Consider the following 18,540-nt stretch of genomic DNA (forward strand, 5'->3'; position numbering starts at 1 on the left):
ACACGTGATTTCTAGTATTTGTCTTTCTGTGTGGCCTGTATTACTTAGCATAATGCCTTCAAGGGCCACCATGTTGTAAATCGAAAGATTTCATCCTTTTTTATGGCTGAGTAGAATTCCACTGTTTATGGACCACACTTTCCTTATTCATTCATTCACTGATGGCATTTAGGTTGTTTCTTTATTTTCACTGTTGTTATTTTCCTGCAGTGTACACAGGGGTGAATATATCTTTGTGAGTTAGTGTTTTCATTTCCTTCAGATAAATACTCAGAAACGGAATTGCTGGCTCCTTTGGTTGTTCTGTTTCTAATTTTTTGGAGGAACTTTGTACTGTTTTCCATAGTGGCTGCGCCCTTTTATACTCCTAGTAATGGTGCACTAGAGTTTTCCTCTACTCCACATCTTCACCAAAACTTGCTATTTCTTGTGTTTTTGGTAATGGCCCTTCTGACAGGTGTGAAGTGGTGCCTCATTCTGGTTTGATTTGCATTTCCCTGATGATTAATGATGTTGAGCATCTTTTCGTGTTCGCGTAGCCCATCTGTATTTTTTCTTCAGGAAAATGTCTATTTGGATCTGCTGCTGTTACATTAGATTACTTGTGGAGTTTTTGGTGTTTTTGTGTGTTTTGTTTTGTTTTGCTGTTGAGTTGCATGAGTTCTTTATATTTTAAACATTAATCCCTTACTGGATATATAATTTACAAATGTTTTACCTTAGGTTACTGTTTTATTTTGTTGATGGTTTCCTTGTTTTTTGGACGTTTTATAGTTTGATGTAGGCCCACACTTTGCTTCTTTGTTTGTTTTTACTTTGGTATCAGCTTAAAAGCACCACTACCAAGACCTGTGTCAAGGGCCTTTCCAAATCCTGTGTTTTCTGCTACCAAATTTTATAGTTCCAGGACTTATATTCAAGTATTTGACACATTTTGAGTTAAATTTTGTGTATGGTGTACGAAAATGGTGCAGTTTTGTTCTTTTGCATGTGTTCCCAGCACCATTGATGACAGAGACTGTTTTTTCCCCCTCGTTTATTCTTGGCTCCTTTGTCATAAAGGTCCCGGACCCTAGATGTGTGTTTCACTTCTGGGCTCTCTCCTGTCTTCTGGTGATGTGTGTGTCTGTTTTTATGACAATGTTAGATTGTTTTGATTCTCAAGCTTTGTCATTAGTCTGAAAAGAGCAAGCACAATGCCTTTAGTGTGGTTCTTCTTTCTCTAGATTGCTCTGGTATTCAGAGTCTTTTGTGGCATCATACAAATTTTTAGATCCTTCTGTTCGCTTTCTGTGAAAAATGTCCTTGGAATTTTGATAGGAATTACAAAGTAGATGGTTTAGGGAAGTATGGACATTTTACCACTATTAATTCTTTTCACCCATGAATATGTGATATCTTTCGGTTTATGTGTGTTGCCTTCAGGTTCTTTCCTTACTGTCTTGTAGTTTTCAATTATATAAGATTTTACCTCTTGGTAAAGTGTATTCCTGGGTATTTTATTCTTTTTGATGCAACTTAAGGTGGGATGATCTTCCTAATTTATTTTCTGATGATTCGTTATTAGTGTATAGAAATGCAGTAGGTTTTGGGGTAGTAATATTGTATCCTGTCCCTTTACTGAATTTAGTCATAGTTTGAACAAGTTTTCATTGGCTTCTTTGAGGTTTTCCTTATATTCTGTATCATCTGCAAATAGTGACAATTTTACTTTTTTCTTTCCAGTTTTGATGCCTTCTGATTATCTTCTTGCATAATTGTTCTGCCCTGGATTTTTAATATTGTGTTCAGTAAAAGTGGCAAGGAAAAAGTGACGGTGTTCCTAACTTTTGCAATCTTAGAGGAAATAGAAACAGCTAAAACTTTTCAGTATGGGATGTGACGTAATCTGTGTGGTTGTCGCATAAGGTCTTTTAAAAATTTTTTTTTTATTTATTTATTTGAGAGAGAGAGAGATCACTAGTAGGCAGAGAGGGGGAAGCAGGCTCCCTGCTGAACAGAGAGCCTGATGCGAGGCTCGATCCCAGGACCCTAGGATAATGACCTGAGCTTAAGACAGAGGCTTTAACCCACTGAGCCACCCAGGTGGCCCATATATGGCCTTTTTGGTGTTGAGGTATGTTCCTGGTCTACATGCTCTGTTGAGAATTTTGATTGCAAACGGATATTGAAGTTTGTCAAATGCTTCCCTGCTTCTCAAGATGATCACATCATTTTTATTCTTTATTTTGTTAATGTCCTATATCACTTTGATCGATGTGCTCCTGTAAACCATCGTTGCATTCCTGCAAGATCCCACTTGATCATAGTATATGATCATCTCAGCATATTGGTGAACTTGGGTTTTTAGTATTTTGTTGAACATTTTTACATCTATAGTTATCAGGGATATTGGACTGTTAAGATTCTTTTCTTCTCTTGGGGTGTCCTTGTTTATTTTTGTATCAGGGTAATGTTGGCCTCAGCAAGTGGGTTTAGAAGCTTTCTCTTCTGTTTTTTGGAAAAGCGGGCAAAGGACTGGTATGAATCCTTCCCTGAATGGTAGAATTTACCATGAAAGGCATCTGGTTCTGGAACTTGGTTTTTTGGGAGGTTTTAAATGGCTGATATGATGAGTACTGGTGTTTTATGTAAGTATTGAATCACTAGAGATGAAACTGTTTCCATAGCTTGGTGGTGGGATGGATGAAGGGGAATGAGAGTCATGGGGGCCCAGCACTCAGAGGCTCCATCTGCCACTGCGGCTGTGCCATTCCTCTCAGATGCTGGCAGAGGATGAAGGACGTGGTGGAAACACGGCAGAGTGGTGGTGGCAGAAAGTTGGGGTCCGAGCGGGGTGATGAGACTGATGCGTGGCCCTCCTGTCCCACCCATAGGGTATCAGATTGCCTACTGCCTGGCCAACAGCAACTCCAGCACGTTCACCACAGTGGAGATGGGTGCTATGGTGAGGCAATTCATGGCCACCGAGCTGGACCCAGAGTCAGCGTACATCTTCAGGCTGATGAACAAGATGAGGCAGGGCTGGGAGAGCCCCTAGAGGCTACCATCATCACCACTGAGAAGCGAGGTGAGGCCAGAGGCCCAGGTCTATTGTCCTGGTGATGTGGGAAGACAGCTGGGCCCAAGGCTTCCTGGGGCAGGGCTTGCAGGGTAGTGCGTCTACATAGCCCGATATTTACCAGATAGGCAGGAATGTCCCTGGAGAGGAGGTTGTGTAACTGGATCAGGGTGGCTCTGAGTCACCATGTTGGAGGGAGGCTCCCTGAAGCCAGGTGCTTTTTCTCTGATGTTCAAGACCACATGATCAGCTGAGCCAGGGGTTCCAAAACAGGTTTCCTACCAAGCAATCCTAGGGAGATGTGTCTTCCTGGATGGCACTTCTGTTCCAAGCCCTGGTGAGGTGCTTATTGTTCATTGTCTTGGTTTATCCTCAACCAAATTCTGGGGGACAAAGTGCTGTGAGGTCCAGTTCTACAGAAGACATGGGGCACAGACAGATTCAGTCATTTGCCAGGGACACAGCTGTTGAGGAAGTGACGTGGACACCTTCCACAGATACTGGGCTCCCTGTTCCCACAGCAATCTGCTGTGGGTTCCCATCTCAGTGAGTCCCTGATATGCCATCCAGCCTCATCCCGGGATCTGCCTCAGGGAGTTCCCTTCCCAGGGGCACCCCAACTACTATAGGCCCTATTTATGCCACCTGAACTTGGAGGGACCACAAGGGTTCCAGCCTAGGTCTGAGTCAGGACAGAGGAGGGGCAATCCAGAGTGCAGAGCAGGCACTGGACCCCCACTCTGAGGCTGCCAGGAGCCTGCGTGGCTCCCAGGGCAGCGTGGTGCCTACCGGGTTCTGTGCTACCACCAGCCCACATGCATAATTCCCTTAGAGTTCTGGGTTCAGAATGTGTGGCTCAGAGACTGCATCACTGTTCTCTCCACATCCAGGGAGCAGGCTGTGCTTTGGCCCTGCTGAGGCCACAGGGTAGCACACGGGTGGTAGGTTGACTTGGCCTGTCGCAGGAGTGGTGTTGAGGGGAACATACGGCTCATTTACTGCCTGTGCTCTTGAACGGAGAGCCCCATCCATGCCCCAGAGCTATCTCCCTGGACTTTGGGAGCAAAATCAAAACAAAATGAAAGGATCCAGGATACATTTGGGCCCATTTACCGGCAGAGGTACTCTTGGTCTATGGCTTGCTCATCAGTGTTAGAGCAGGGCTCTTACTGGAGCACAGGTAGACTGACAACCAGGCCTATCTGGAAATGTTGCCGCCCTGGGAGAAACACATTTGCTCACTACTCAAGCGTTATTTGTGCTGTTATGCTGAATCCTCCTCTGACCCACCTGCGTACCATGAGAGGCTGAGTGAAATGCAGTGCCTGGAGTGTAGATTTTGTTGGCTTCTCTATACATCTGTCCCTAGGGGTTATTCTGCTGGTGGGAAGGGGGTTAGGGAGCAGGTATTTGGGGGCTGACATGCCTTGCTTCCGAAGAGCCCCTTGAGTTTGAGCAGGAAGGCGGGGGGCTGCAGTCTGATCTGGCACCTGGGCCCACGTTGGTTGAGAGGAGCACAGGGCCTGCCAGCCAGAGTCTGTGGTTCCTCAACTGCCTGTTGACAGCCTGCACCCAGGGCTCGGGGCACTGGAGCAGAGCCAGAGCCCCAGGGCCCAGGAAGATGCTCATAGGAAAGGACTGGAGCTAGGGAGGGAGGGAGGCAGGCAGGCCCATGCCGCCACGGAAGCCAGCCAGGTCACTGGGGGGCTGAAGCCTGGCTCTGTGCTCTCTGCTGCATTGGAGGGTTGGCATGTCTCAGGGCAAAAAGCACACAGTGGAAAGTCTGCCATCACCACAACCCTGAAGTAGACGGTGTGATGTGGCATGAACTCAGGCACCTGGGTGCAATGGGCATGTCTCCTCATCCAGTCTCCTTTCAAATGCCTAGGTCAGCACCTGGGCGTTGGACAGAGAGCAGCTAGCTAGGGTGCGGGAGTTCTTTCTGAGGAGGCTGGCAGGTGGAATGCTGTCCCGTGGCTGAGGTGGGCGGTGGGGGTAGAGACCAAAATAGCCTGCCAAGTGCTAAGGCTCAGATTTTGTGCAAGGGGATTCTTGGAGGCGCCACAAAAGAAGAACCCCATCTGCATGTCCCTGCAGAAACTTTGGTTGGGTGCAAGGAGGGAGAAAGTGTGGGAAGGAGTATATTTGCTCTTTCCACCACTATGTGGGTTACCTTCTTCCAAAGAGATCCATTGAGGACATGGAACACAGAGGCCGAGCAACCTGGTGGACACCAGGAGAGGGTGTGCTGTGCAACCGGGGGAGAAAGGGCTAGACCTGCCTGACCATGTTGGATACAAAGTGGGCACTGAATAGGTTTGTGGGTTTTGGGCAAAGTGGTGAGCTGCAGGGCTTCACCATTATCCAGGAAGCCTCCGTAAACGCTGTTGCAAATCCTTTACAACCTCTTTGGTTTTCTCCTTGGGAGAAAATTCTAGAAGCAGAAACCTTAGCTCAGAAGACATGAGCGTATTTGGCTTGGAGATACAGAAACTCATGGACACGCCATGTCTTGGTGACCAGGATGCAGGTCTTGTGGCCTCTCTGCTTCCATGTTGATGTCTTGTCTTCTATGTTAGGTGATAATATATCTTATTAAGTGTGTGTCCACAGGCCTTTTTTCCCTACTTTTTATTAAATGCCTGTGACTATACACAGTGATGTGTCTTGTGGGGTCTTAGTGTCTGATCATGAAAATTCTCAAACTCAACTGGGTACGGATTTGCAGAACTCATGGAAAAGCTGCATTCAAGCTAATCAAGAATTAGTAAAGGAGAACTGAGTGAGTTGAGGAACATGAGCCTACCTTTGTGGCTCTTGTTTGAAATGTTGCTGGTTCTTTAATATTTCTTCTTCCAGATTTAGGGAAACTGTATCTGAAAATATCCATGATCTACAGAAATGTGATGAAATATTTCTGTGTGAACAAATGGGAAAATTTAACTTCTCTCCCTTCCTGAACCCTCCATCATTCTCAGAGAGAATTCTTTCTTCCAAGGTACTTAGGATTATTGGCACAAGTTCAGCACAAGCGCCTTTTTCCTGTAACAGAACACCACTAGAAACATTGGTTATTTTACTAAGGGATTGAGTGAAATGTCCAATTTGACAGTAATGTGTATAGACTCAGATAATGACCAGACAATTTTCAGGAATTAAGGGTGACTTTGTGGAGCCCCTTGGCAATAGCGGCTTCACACCTTGATGACACAGTGCTCAGGAGCCTTGCCAGATGAGTAGGGAATGTTACCTGTTGGCAGGTATAGGAACCTCAGGATATTTGGGGGACCTCAAGAAGAGGAATCCACCCAAATCGACAGGTATTGCAGTCAAGTCTGATGGGAGTATTGTGCTTGGCTTTGGCCTAGACACACTACTGAAAGTTCACTCTAGAAATTCCTCATGAGAAGTTCCCGTACAGCAGGGTTTCAAAATCTGTATGGAACGGTCCATCACTATGCCTGTCAGGCATAGTTAGAATAGATGCTAAGAAACCAAGTGTGCTTGTGGCTTCCTTCTTGCATCTAAGAAACCATCCCAAATCTGTTGAGCTGAAAGCCATCACCCATGTGGACTGGCACACGCTGCCACCACTGCCAGGCATTTCTGTGCCTCACAATGGGTCCCGTGAAGCTCTGAATCTGTTTAGTTCACAATCAGGTTTGGGGACCTCACTTTGTAGGGTGGCAGTGTTTTCGGATTGGGAAAATCCTATCAGAACTATACCCAAAATCGTCCCAGAATCCTTTAGAAGCTGGTTGTTGGAGGGCTTGCCCTTTAGGTCAGTAGCATAGTCTCTGGTTAGGAGTGAAGCAACTTCAATCTCCAAGGTATAGGTTACATTCATATTGGGTGGTGATTAGTTGTTGGTTTTTTATTTCTTTTTTTGAGTTCCAGGGTCCATGAGAGGCATGTCTTAGAAAGGAAGGACCAGAGGCTCATTTCAGCCAAATAGAGTTGTGAGGAAAGAAAGGAAGCAAGACTAACAGAGTCACTCACATAGAGTAAAAAAGACGTTGAGGGAGGTAGATTATATGCATATCTTCAGTGGGAGTTCCGTGTCATTGAAGTTACAGGGTAGAGGAATGAGAATGCATGTCAAAGGTGAACGAAGATTCAAGGAGAAGTAAGCAACCCTAGGACGGTCATGCAAAATGCAGTTGAAATAGGGTTTATGCAGATCTTCTGTTCGGTTTATAGGAGCATCAGAAACTTTATTTAGACTCCTGTCACTAGTTGCACTTGGTGATTGACCTCTGGGCCATTTCCTGGCCCACATCCTCCTGCTTGGGTCTGGCAAAGATATCCTGGAAATCCCGGTAGCCAGCTGACCGTGCATGTATCATTTGAAGGTCTGCCAGCAGCAATGCTAAATCTTTAAATTTCAGGATTCTGTGGTTTTGGCCTCTTTGAGCTTGTGCTCTCTGCTGGAAGGGAGGGGCATGCTTTCAGTTTTGTGTGACATTGTGTCTTCCCCAGTGAGGGTCCTGAGACCTCAACTAAAAGCTCTCCCTGTTTTTACAGGTGGTGCTTCGAACCTCAGGTGACTGGACCTCGTTGGCAGCATCCAATGCTTCTGGCCTCTGTCTCTTCAGTGCAGATTCAAGTGCAAAATATACAGGAATGTGACCTCTGTCATCTCCCTGGTGGATGTATATCACAGTTGTAAGTTGTCATGGTTCTGAACCTCCCGCCAGGATTGAGGTTTAGGCCTTGACTTGGGTATCTTTTGTGCCGGCTTCTGTCTTTCTTCTGGAGGGAAAAATACCCTCTTCTTGTCGATTAACTTGGAGATGTACCCTGAACCAGAATGTTTAGAGTTGGCTGCTTGTGGAAGATGACTTAGTGACACATGTGGAGAAGGTTCTGCAAGTCCCTGCCCCACAAAAAACTTCTGAACTCCAGGTTGCCTCTGGTAGCAGAATCCTGAGTTATTGCAGCCTGACCTTGTATAGACATTCTCTCGACGATCAACTATCTGCCCACACTTGCTTCATTGGGCCATACATCTAGAGCAAAGAATCCCGGGCATCTTTACAAATGGATGTCTGAGTGGACTTCCGCACACGTTCTCTCTCTCTCTCTCGCTCTCTCTATGTTTCTTTTTGTGGGCGGAGTGGGAGTTGCAGAGGATGAGAGAGACACTTCAGCAGGCTCCACATGCCTTTCATAGCCTGACACGGGCTCAATCCCATAACCCTGACGTCATTACCTGAGCCAAAGCCAAAAGTTGGTCCCTTAACTGAAAGAACCACGGAGGCATTCCTGGACAGTCTTTGTGTTTATGGAAGGGACCGTAAGAACCCCCTTCTGTTCTAAAATCTACCGAATCGGGGAGTATTTCCACATCTGCTGTGGTCATACACCCTCTCAGGCCCAGAGATACGTAGCTGTTCTTGGTGGTGGAGAAAAGCCCTTGGCTCCCATGTTCTCATAGTCGGGGAGGAAGCCCTCACTGCCTGATGCTGAACTGTCGAGGTTTTCCTGCCCTGATCCCAACAGGTCTTCCAGAAGAGCTTCTTTGTAAAAGATGAAATTAATTTGACAGCCCCTGGGTGGCACAGTTGGGTAAGCATCTGCCCTTGGCTGAGGTAGGATCCCTGAATGCTGGATATCAAGCACCCTTCTCCATCTTCCTTGCTGCCCGACCCTGACTGTTTTGCACTCTCTCTAGCTTTGTCGTTCTCCAATATGTGAAGTAAATAGAAATATTTCTAATCATGTAATTAATTTGTAAATCCTTTGCATTTTGTAAGGACAATAGTAGTAGAATTAAGGACACATGAGAGGTAGATCACAAACCATGTGTTGAATCTTGTGGCCATTCATCCTTGCGCAATATACATACATCGATAGGTTAAGGTTTTCTTGAACATACATTGAGGGTGCACTTGTGATGGCTTTGCTGGCAGGATGTGATTTTATTAAAGCACAGGGATACGACCCTTGGGTAGAAAGGGTTGCTTGCTGGGGTCGTGACGGGAGGCTGACTCTCTGGGATAGCATTGGGGGAGGTCAGGCAAAAGGGAGGTTTTGCAAGAACATGGCAGGAGGACAGAGGACACCGAGGATACAGTTGGCTTTGCTCTTGTGAAGGGAAGGTGGTTTTTCCTGCTAGGAAGGCATGAATTGAAAGATGGTGGGGAGCTGCCTGGAGGAATATTACCTTCCTCCTCTCACAGGTCCTTCTCAAGGGACTGCAGGTTTGAAAAGAAACTCTGTGCTACGGACATTTCCTTCGGCCTCAGCCTCCCTCAGTGTCATGGAGGGGAGGGAGATGTCAGGGCTTCAGGAAATGGAGATCTGGGCCTCTGGCAGGTCGCTAGCCTCTCGTTAAATGAGCCTCTTCCTGCAGAATCATGAGGACTTTTCAAAACCGAGGGAGACTCCGGTCTTGCCGGGTTTTGATCTCCATCTGTGGAGAATCTGTTTTTTCCTTTCCTCAGCTTGAGGGCAGTCAGGGCGTCTGAGGGATGTCCCCCGTATCCCAGGTTGGGGGGTGGTGTGGCATGCCAGCTCCTGCTTGGTGCTCAGCTAGCCTTCGCTGGTGCTCAGCTAGCCTTCTCATCCCTCCTCGTGTGCCCCTGACCAGTGCAGAGCCTTGCGTGGTTAAGGTTGTTGAAGGAAGACAGTCTCATATTCTGTAACTTCTTCCTGCTGAATAGGGGCGTAGAGCTGTCCCTCCGTGTGGGTCATTGTTGGTTAGGTGGGGTAGGCCCAGTTGGGGGAGGCCTCTTCTGTCAGAGTCGTAAAAGGAAGAGGTCGCGGAGTGCAGGGGAGAACTTGTGACTGTATCTTCCTGAGCGGAAAGGACCATGTGTCCTCTGGAAGTTACTACAGTGAAGGGTTTCTGGCACCAACTGCAGAGACCGGACAGGGGGTGGGACACAACACAACAGGGTTAGAAGAAGAAAGAGAAGGAGAATCTCCATGTAGAGTCCTCTGATAGTGGGTGAGAACCCTTTCCCAGGCCAGGAGTTGAGCCAGTCCTTAAGGAGAGGAATCCTTGGAAGTGGGGATTTGAACAGTGGTGTCTGGTAGGAACTCAGAGTTCTCTTTGAGATCATGGGGAATGTATGCACAGCATTGTGTCTTTCGATGGGCACAGGCTCCACCTTGTGCAGCAGTTACCACCTCTGAAGCCTTTGTGTTCTGTAGAACTGCTTTTTGCGTTGGGATCATTCCCATATTTCACTGAGAAATCCTGTTTGGGGGACATGGTGGGCCTTGACTGTGTACTCAGTAAGGACTTCCCCATGCCCCATGACATCCTCTATTCTCAAAGAGGGGCAACGTTGGATGCTAGGTGGCCACGTCAGTGGAACAGAGCACCTGTGCACCGTTGCTTAAAATGGGGAAGGTCGGCTGGGTCAGTGATGGTTTTCATGATGCGCCCACGCATTTGGCCCAGGCCAAATGTCTGGCGGCCTCTGGAGCTTGGGGAAGCCATGGGCCCAGGTTAGAGCTTCATGGCCATTGCGTCCCAGCTAGGGGCCCTTATCGAATCCCCAGTCTCCTTGAACCGCAGTCAGGCTTTCAAGGGCTCCTTAGGTTGGGAGGGCCATTCTTGGAACGTGCTAGCATTTCAGGCCCATATCGGGTTGGCGGGTTCTGGCTTGGGAAGAAGAGCTTTTTCTTTCAGTTGCTTCATGGGCGACAAGGATGAGGAAGGCCTGTCAGAGTCCGGATAAATGCTTGTATGATTTGTTGCCAATGAGAACCAACAGGTGGGCACTAGGATCTCTGCTTTGGGGGCAGACATGTTTGCTGACAGGCTTTGGCCTCAGCAGTTTGAGTTCGACTGATGACAGCACTCCTGGTTCTTCTTACCGCCTTTCCCTGAAACTGTTGCCATTGCTAAAGCACCTGTCCTCTGCGTTTTCGTAGGGGCCTCTGCAGTGTGGTGGACTTCAGAACCTTTCCAGAGTTAGGAGCCATGGGCGTAGAGCAGTCGGGTCCATGCCTAAGGATCGCTGGGTTTCCAGTTGGGCTGGTTTCGGGTGTTAGTTCAGGCATATCTGGAAGTGTAAGGTGGTACTTGGTGATATCATGGGCCTGCTGTCATGGTTTGGTGGCCTTTGTTCTCTGGGACACTCTGGAGCTGATGCCAGGTCCTTACAGTCAGGGGTTATCCCTGTATGAATTTTCCCATGAGGGCAATTGGATGTTTAGCTAAAGCCTTTGTTTGCCAGTGTACCTGAATAGGGGTGGCTTCTTGGATCAGTAGGACTGGGAGGGAAGAAACCATTGCAAGAAGCCCTTTTGACTGGAGGTCCCGCCGGGAGATCCTCGTTAGTAGGAGTCACCGGTGAGTGGGAGAAAACTTGTCCGGGAGATAAGGGCACCCCAAGTGCACCCTCCACTCCAGGTGGAGAGCGGGGTCCTTCATTGTCCCCATAAGTCCCCAGAGAACCCTGTGGAGTGGTGTGTGTTCCCTGGCTTTGAGGGGAAAGAGTTCCTCAACCCAGCCCCATCCAGCGGCTCAAGGTGCTCATTGAGTTCTACAGTCATGGAGGAATCAATCGCATGATTCAGTTGCTGAGTGAACCCTGAGCCCATGGGTTCCCGGTGTTATGCCTGCAGAATAAGGAGCAAGGGGACTGCCCATCCACGAGCTAAGGTGGCCATGTTTCTGAGGGTGACCTCAAGTTGTCTAGCTTAGGTAAGTGACTCATTGGGAAAGGCCACCAGAGTTAGAGGCGAATGTGCACAGAGGTGGGTTCTTGAAACTGACTTTTCCTCTTCAAAAGAACAATCTTTTCCAGAGATAGCCAACTCAGGGCTTATGTTCCTCGGAAAGCAAGCCACGCTTTAATCCACGTGGCTCCTTTATCAACTTAAGCTCAGCAAGCCTTGTGATCGATCCCGAGTGATCGCTTAGAATCTGCATCGCTGGGATGTTTCTGAGGAATCTCTAACCATTGTCTCTCAAGGCCAGAAGCCAAGGGAAGGACTTGCCTGCGATACCTGTGGATTTGGGCAAGTTCCTTTTCCTGAGGTGCCGGATAGATCTTGGGGTTTCCCACTCCTGCCAGGAAGTGACACTCTTTCTGCTCCGGGTGAGGCGGTGGGTAGTCTGGAGGCCAAGGGGTCAGGCCAGCATTCCCAAGGGGCTTGCTGGCCGCCGGCTTCCCGAAAGTCAGCCTCAGTCTCTTAAAGCCCTTTGGTCCCATCTGGGTCTCGGCCTCGCTGTCTCCGTAGGACAGTCCCATCCAAGGCTTGGTCAGATCAGCCATGTTTCCAGTGATGGCGCTGTTCCAAGGCGAAGAGATTCTCATGGAACATCAGGGGATGCTGAGGGTTGCCATGGGAGAGGAAATGCTTCCTGAGACCTTTTGACTTGGAGGGCTCAGGCAGAGTCAAATGCTCCAGGCTTTCACGTGCTTCCGAAGGACTGTTGGGTCCCATTCGGTATGTCCTAGATGTCTAGCATTGCCATCCTTGAGGCCCACGTATTCCTTGAGGTGCAGCTTGGTGCTTGGGGCCCCAGCTCCTCTGGGGTGGTGTCTGGGTGCTCCCGAGTGGGAGCTCATATGAGGGACAGCCTGTCCTTGCTACACTTCTTGCTGCTGCCAAGCACACAGGATGAGCCGGGCCCGTTTTGTGTGTCTGCTGCCAGTGTTGAGCCCAACATTGGTCATGGTCCTGTGCGCGGAAGTGATGGGGTGTTGCGGGGCAGCACCCTTGGGGAATCCAGCAGGGGTAGGTCCGCTGCCCCACGAGTTGATCCCAGGGTGGTCAAGGGGCCTTGGCAGTGCCGCTTCGTCCTGCATGTGTCATGCTGTGCAGGGTTTCCTGGGACTGCAGGGGACAGTGGGAGGAGGAGCAGCTCCTGCAGCAGACAGGGGAGACGACGGGGAAGGCTGCTGTCCCGCCCAGTCCCAGGTGGGCCCAGTCTCACCACACAATGGACTGTTGTGGGCCCAGGTGGTTGCCTTGTGCTCCAGGTGTCCATCATTGGCAGGTCCTGGGCAGCCAACTCTGGGCGTGGCGGCCGACTCAGAGGGTCCTCTTGTCTCGTCCTCGGGGCTCCAGTGCTGTCCTCTGGTGGGCTGCCCAGAAGTCGTCTCTTTGGCCTACGGAGGTCAGGTGTAAGAGAGCCGTTTTTGCAAGCGTGTTTCCCTGTGTGTTTGTGCCGAATCCTCCTCCGGGCTCAAATCGGAGCCGGAAGTAGGGCCCCAGGGCCCTCCTGGCTCCTTTTGTCGGAGTACCCCAGGAGCCTTTGGTGCCCCGGGGTGGTGGGCACCCTGTCCTGTGTTGCAGCTGTGGAGACAACGGGTGGAGTGGTGTGAGATAGCGAGTGGCACGTGGCCTGGGTCAGGTCTTACCAGAGGCCTGTGGGGTTTTGCGGGACGTGTCTTCTGAGGTGTTGAGGTGGAGGTTTCCCTGCAGGACCCATGCGTGACCTGAAGAAAGGGGAATTTCCCATGGGCCCCCTGGGGCTGAATGAAGGCTACATTGCTAGGGGCCCTGAGGCCCCTTCCCTGAATGTCCTCCTCCATGATGGCGGGGTCCTCCTCCTGCTGGGCTGTCACTTCCCCAGCCTCTCTGAGAGCCCTGGACATGCCCTTCTATGTGAGGGAGGCCTTTGCCCACACGAGTGTTGCAGGTGGCTTGGCAGAGACGACATGCTCCCGACCCCCACGGGAAGTGAGTTGGCACAGTCCACGGACTTTGGGCAGGTGTTGGGCGAGGTGGGAGCAGGCATGGTGGCCTTTCCCTGGTGGGTCTTCCCTGCCGACTGAGGGATCGAGGAGAGTCTCTAGAGTATGAAACTCAAAAAGGGAAATGGTGCCACGAGGGGACCCACTACCTCCCACAGGCTTCTTGGAGGCTCGGGGGATGGGAGGTGTTGGTCAGATCATACGGGATTGGCTGGCGGACAGGACTCAGCTGGAGACCGGGCCAGACTCCGTGCCCACAGGGATGCAGCGCTGGGAGGGGTGAGCTGTCCTGCTCCTGTGAGCCTGGGGGCCTGTCTTGTTTGCTCATTTCTCACGTGCCTGAAGTGGGAGATGAGGCCACCCCACCACTGTTCCTCGTGACTAGTGTCGTCCGGGAGCAAGCCGTCTGCTGACTTTTGCAAGGTGGGAGGGCAAGGCTTGTGTCGTGCAGAGGGAGGGGCTCAATGGGGGGCGTGGAGCCCTTTGCCAGGAGGTCACCGTGTCTAGGCTGCTTGGGGTCCAGTCCCTCCAGGTAGCCAGGGCCCTCCCTCCAAGATCAGCAGCTCCTGGACGACAGCGCCCAACCACCACAGGGAGTTGCACGGATCAGTTGGAGGTTCCCGGTGGGATGTTCTCAGTGTTTCCTAGTGCCTGCAGGGACTGAGACCTTCCTCTCCTCTCCTCTTTTTGGTCAGAGGCTAGGGTAGCACCCGGGTTTTGTGCAGTTTCCCGCGGTGCCCACAACAGGGACGGGGCAACGAGGAAGAATGTGTGTCCATGTTCTCCAGACCCTTTTCCTGCCCAACTCACCCCGTTCCTGAGTCCTCCTCTTCTTCTGCTTCCCTTGTTGTTTGCGTAAAGTCCACAGAAGGGAAGCTTCTTGAGAGCTGAGAGCAAGAGCAGAAGTGGGCATGAGCACAGATGCCCCGGCATCAGAGAACCAAGTGGGGACACCCAGGCCCAGCCTCCCATCCTGAGGCCCCTCCAGCAGGGTGAGCCGTGCCCTGCCGACTCCCAGCCCTCCTCCCTGCTCTGCGGCCTGGGGCTGCTTCCCAGAGTCAGGGGTAAGGGGTCAGGGTGATGGGAGAAAAGGGGTGAGGAGGGCTGCCCAGGGATTTCATGCAGCAGTTCCGATGCAAAGCCTGAGTGCCTGCCAAGGAGGGCCTCCAGGGTGGGCGTGGTCAAAGCAGGGAAAGGGGAAGCGCTGGGAGGAGGCATTTATGGACAGAGGAGAGAGAAAGCCCAAGAGATGGAGGTGGAAGTGCATTACAGGCGCAGGGTGGCTCCTTCCGTTGGAATCATCATCTTCCGTGGAATCCTTCTCCGGGTCAGAGAGCAGCGAGGATGCTGGGGTGGCTCTGAGAGAGGACAAAGGGGAGTTAGTGCAGGTGACGATCCACGGCCTGACGCTCTGGGGATGCTGGGCTCTTTCCTCAGTGGGGTGCATCCCTGGCTCCGAGTCCTCCCTGGCCTTGGTCGCTTGATCTCCGCAGGGTATAGGGGGGTTTCTGGTTGCCCACCTGCTCTTCCCACCTCCGATTCTCTCCAAGACGCGGAAGCCCGGCTGTGTGATCCTTAACCGCTGGAGGACGTCACTCCCTGAGACTGCTTCTGCGGGACTTTGTCTTCCTCCGTCCTTGCCTCTGTTCCTCCCTGCTCTACTTCCTCCTCCTCCTCTTTCTCCTCCTCCCCAATCTCCTCCCCTAGAGATGCTCTATCTCCTTCCCCCACCAAGCTCCACCAGTCCTATTGTTTTCCAGGAGGGGGCCACCAAGGAAAGAGAGGAGATATCCTGGGTCACCCGGATACAATCCCCTGATCCGTTTGTGCTGGGAGCAGCTGTCATGGGTCTGGGATTGCTGGGGAAGTGCAGGGAGAGATAGCCCACCATGTGCCCACAGCCCATGTCTTCCCAGGGACTGAGATGACCTTCCCAGAACTGTGTTTCAGGGAACGCAACGCCCTGTGTTACTTATGAGTTACAGAGATTGAATGGAGACCGGGAGCACGGGAAAGTATGCAGGTGCCCTCAGCTGTTCTGGGCAGCCCTGGAAAACATCCAGCAGTGTGGTCACTGAAACACAGGATTCCTGCCAGTGCTCCTGCTAAGGCTTGCCAGGAATGGACAGTGTAGGGGGGTGTGTAGGGCCCTGGGCAGGCCTGAGGAATGTTTGCCATTTGGGCATGCCTAGGGAGTGGGGAACATGGCCAGGGCTGTGTGCCAGCGAGGTGGGTTGGGGCCGCCAAGTCCTGAGCATGACAAGGTCTGGGCCCGTGCCAAAAAGATGCAGAATCTTTTGTGCACCATTCCCAAGAGGCCATGAGCAAAGAGACCAAGGTATGACATGTGTCAGCGGCCAAGGGAGTCATGAGCAGCTTTGAGGGTAAAGATCCTTCAAGGAGCCGTGCAAGGAGTCAAGTGGTGATGACAAACCCAGCCTACCCTAAAGGCCTGTGAACATGTCGTCTGTTCTTTTCATCTCGAAACCGTGAAATGAGCAAATTATGACCGTGCCAGAGCATTCCTTTCCTTGTTGGTTTTTGACCCACCTTCTTCATTCTCCGGTGCGGCAGGGGCAACCCCATGTTCCCGGGAGCCGTGTCCCAGTGTTCCCCTCCTTGGTGCTGTTCCCTACCTGAAGACACTTCGTCCTCACTGGTGGAGTAGTCCTCGATGCTCTCTACCAGTAGATATGTAAGAACGGAAATAGGAGCAATGCCGTTAGGAGAGAAGCCGCCTCACCCCTTCATCCCAAGTGCGTTGAGATGTCTCTGGGCCATGCAGCATCTGCCTGACCCTTCTGCTGTGCTGTCAGAGGTTCACGGGGCTGGCGGAGCCGGAGTCCTTGGAGGAGACAGAGATTGGGAGTTTCATGCCTTCTAATGAGACCAGGACGCTGCAGCAGCCACCTCAGTGTCAGTTCTGCATGCCCATGACCGCTGTCCCCTCCCAGTGCAACCATCGGAAACTCCAGTTGTTATGGGACTCTTGACATGTGGCTAGTGGGAGTGAGCAACTGGATGCTTTCGTTCCCTTGATGATTTCTGTATACTGCGCTGAGATAATAAATGACTGTGTATGATGGATACTAGACAGACTCATTCCTGGATCACTCAGCACTAGACACCAACCAGGAGCGAAAGAAGAGGCCTGCTCTCCTGTGTATTGCTCGGGCATCAGTGGCTGGCCTGACAGGGACGTTGATCAAGGGAAGACGTTCCCGGGCTCACACACACCCACCAGGCGCTGCTGGAGGTCTTTGGACCCAAGAGATTAAGGTGAAGCCCCGGTTCCTAGAATAAATGGGGAACGGATTCCATGCAGCACTGACCAAAAGCATACAATGTGATGTTCTCGGTACAGAGGAGCTGCTACAGTAGATAAGGGAACCACAGAGGAGCACAACGATCCACAACGTTTCTGAATATGAAGAAGTCGGTGGTGGGTCCCTAGAAGCTGACCTTCCAATACCTTGGATGACTCCCCTGAGCCAATAGGAGGGTGCTGGCATACAAAGAGGCAGGGGCACCTGGGAGCCGAAGATAAATGGCCCCGGAAATGCGCTCATGTTGGCATCACGATGCTTCCCAAGAGGACCGCCCAGAAAAAGCATCCTCTTCTGAAACAGCGAACAGAGTGAAAAGGCAGCCCACAGATTGGAGACCCCCTTGGCAATCCTTATTTCAGAAAAGGTGTGTTCACTGACATAAAGGAAGAACAAGAAAGAAAACCAACCAAACAAAAGAAGACTGTGATTTCACCAAATGAAAGAATCGAGAAAAAGACTGGAATAGTCTGTGCTGCAAAGGGAACGAATGACTCGGCCAATCAAATAGACGTCGTCGAAAAAGGTGTTCAATGTAAGGCATCGTGAGGGCATGCGAATCCAAAGGACGCTGAGCTGTGGCATTGTCAGTTAGGGTAGCGAGGACCCAAAACAGGAATTCAAACCCAGGACCCATGTCGGAAGAAGGTAGAAAATTGGAGACTTTGTATGCAATTTGTGGAATGCAGACTGGTTCATTTACCCTGGAGAAGCCTGTTGAGTGTCCTCAGAGAGCAGCAAAATGTACTCCCGTGGATCCTGCGCGTGCGAGAGAGGAAAAGAGATATGGGAAAATCAGATTCTATTCCAATACGTATTTCTCATGAGAGATAATCTTTTTGGCTGCCAAAGAACCCTGAAACCCTGATTTGACTCTGTTTCCATTCCCAGGCACTGAACTCCATTGATTTGTCTATTGCCCCAAACCTTCGGCATCTAACAAGGCTCTCTTGCACGGACAGATGGCCAGCGAAATGGTCAGTAATTGTCCTGTCACCCCTGTGGAGGTTTGAGGTTCTCTTTGGCCACCTTGCAATGCACAGAGCACCCTTCCTTCCTGCATGGAGGGGGCCCAGGTGCCCCCAGTGATGATCAGTCCCTGAAGAAGACCTCATTCCCCCTGGGATGGGACACCTTTTGGGCCCACCTCTGAGAGCCCCAGTGAGGACCAGTGGTGGGTGTGGGATTTCCCCTGGAACAAGGGCAGCTGCATTCTTAGACACAGTATCTGCAGGGAAATGGTAGATCTCCATGGAGAAACACGGAGTGAATTGGCCCCATCTGTTCCTTGGCCACTGCCCCTTTGTGCGGGTCATCCCCGAACGGGCTGTTGCACGTGGCTACCCCGGAAGCCACCTGCAGAAGGGAGGAAGTGTGCCCCAGCACTCCGTGCTTCTGATGAGGTTGGGAAGACGCATCATGGGGCCTCTGATGCAGAGACGTGTGTGTGTGTGTGAGTGCAGTGTCAAGAGGGAGGTGCTGTGACCAT

At 50.9% G+C, this 18,540-nt stretch overlaps 1 protein-coding gene and 1 long non-coding RNA gene across 4 annotated transcripts in view; one reads left to right on the forward strand and one right to left on the reverse strand.

The window, feature by feature from the left end:
• LOC309859719 (uncharacterized protein) overlaps positions 1-18,540 on the forward strand; it is a 284,862-nt gene that overhangs the window by 8,491 nt on the left and 257,831 nt on the right. For all 3 annotated transcript variants that reach the window (XR_014308860.1, XM_082720774.1, XM_082720775.1), the window contains exon 2: positions 2,877-3,070. Coding sequence is in view for 2 of the 3 variants with exons in the window: in XM_082720774.1 (XP_082576900.1) it covers positions 2,877-3,070 (194 nt within the window). In the remaining variant the exon portion in view is untranslated. The remainder of the gene's footprint in view (positions 1-2,876; positions 3,071-18,540) is intronic.
• Positions 14,542-16,428, reverse strand: LOC309859748. Its single transcript, XR_014308876.1, has 3 exons — positions 16,362-16,428; positions 14,996-15,072; positions 14,542-14,612 (listed from the first exon to the last, which is right to left on the reverse strand). It is a non-coding gene; the product is annotated as an uncharacterized lncRNA (long non-coding RNA).

Source organism: Mustela nivalis, assembly GCF_964662115.1.
Source record: "Mustela nivalis genome assembly, chromosome: 2".
Taxonomy (NCBI): Eukaryota; Metazoa; Chordata; class Mammalia; order Carnivora; family Mustelidae; genus Mustela; species Mustela nivalis.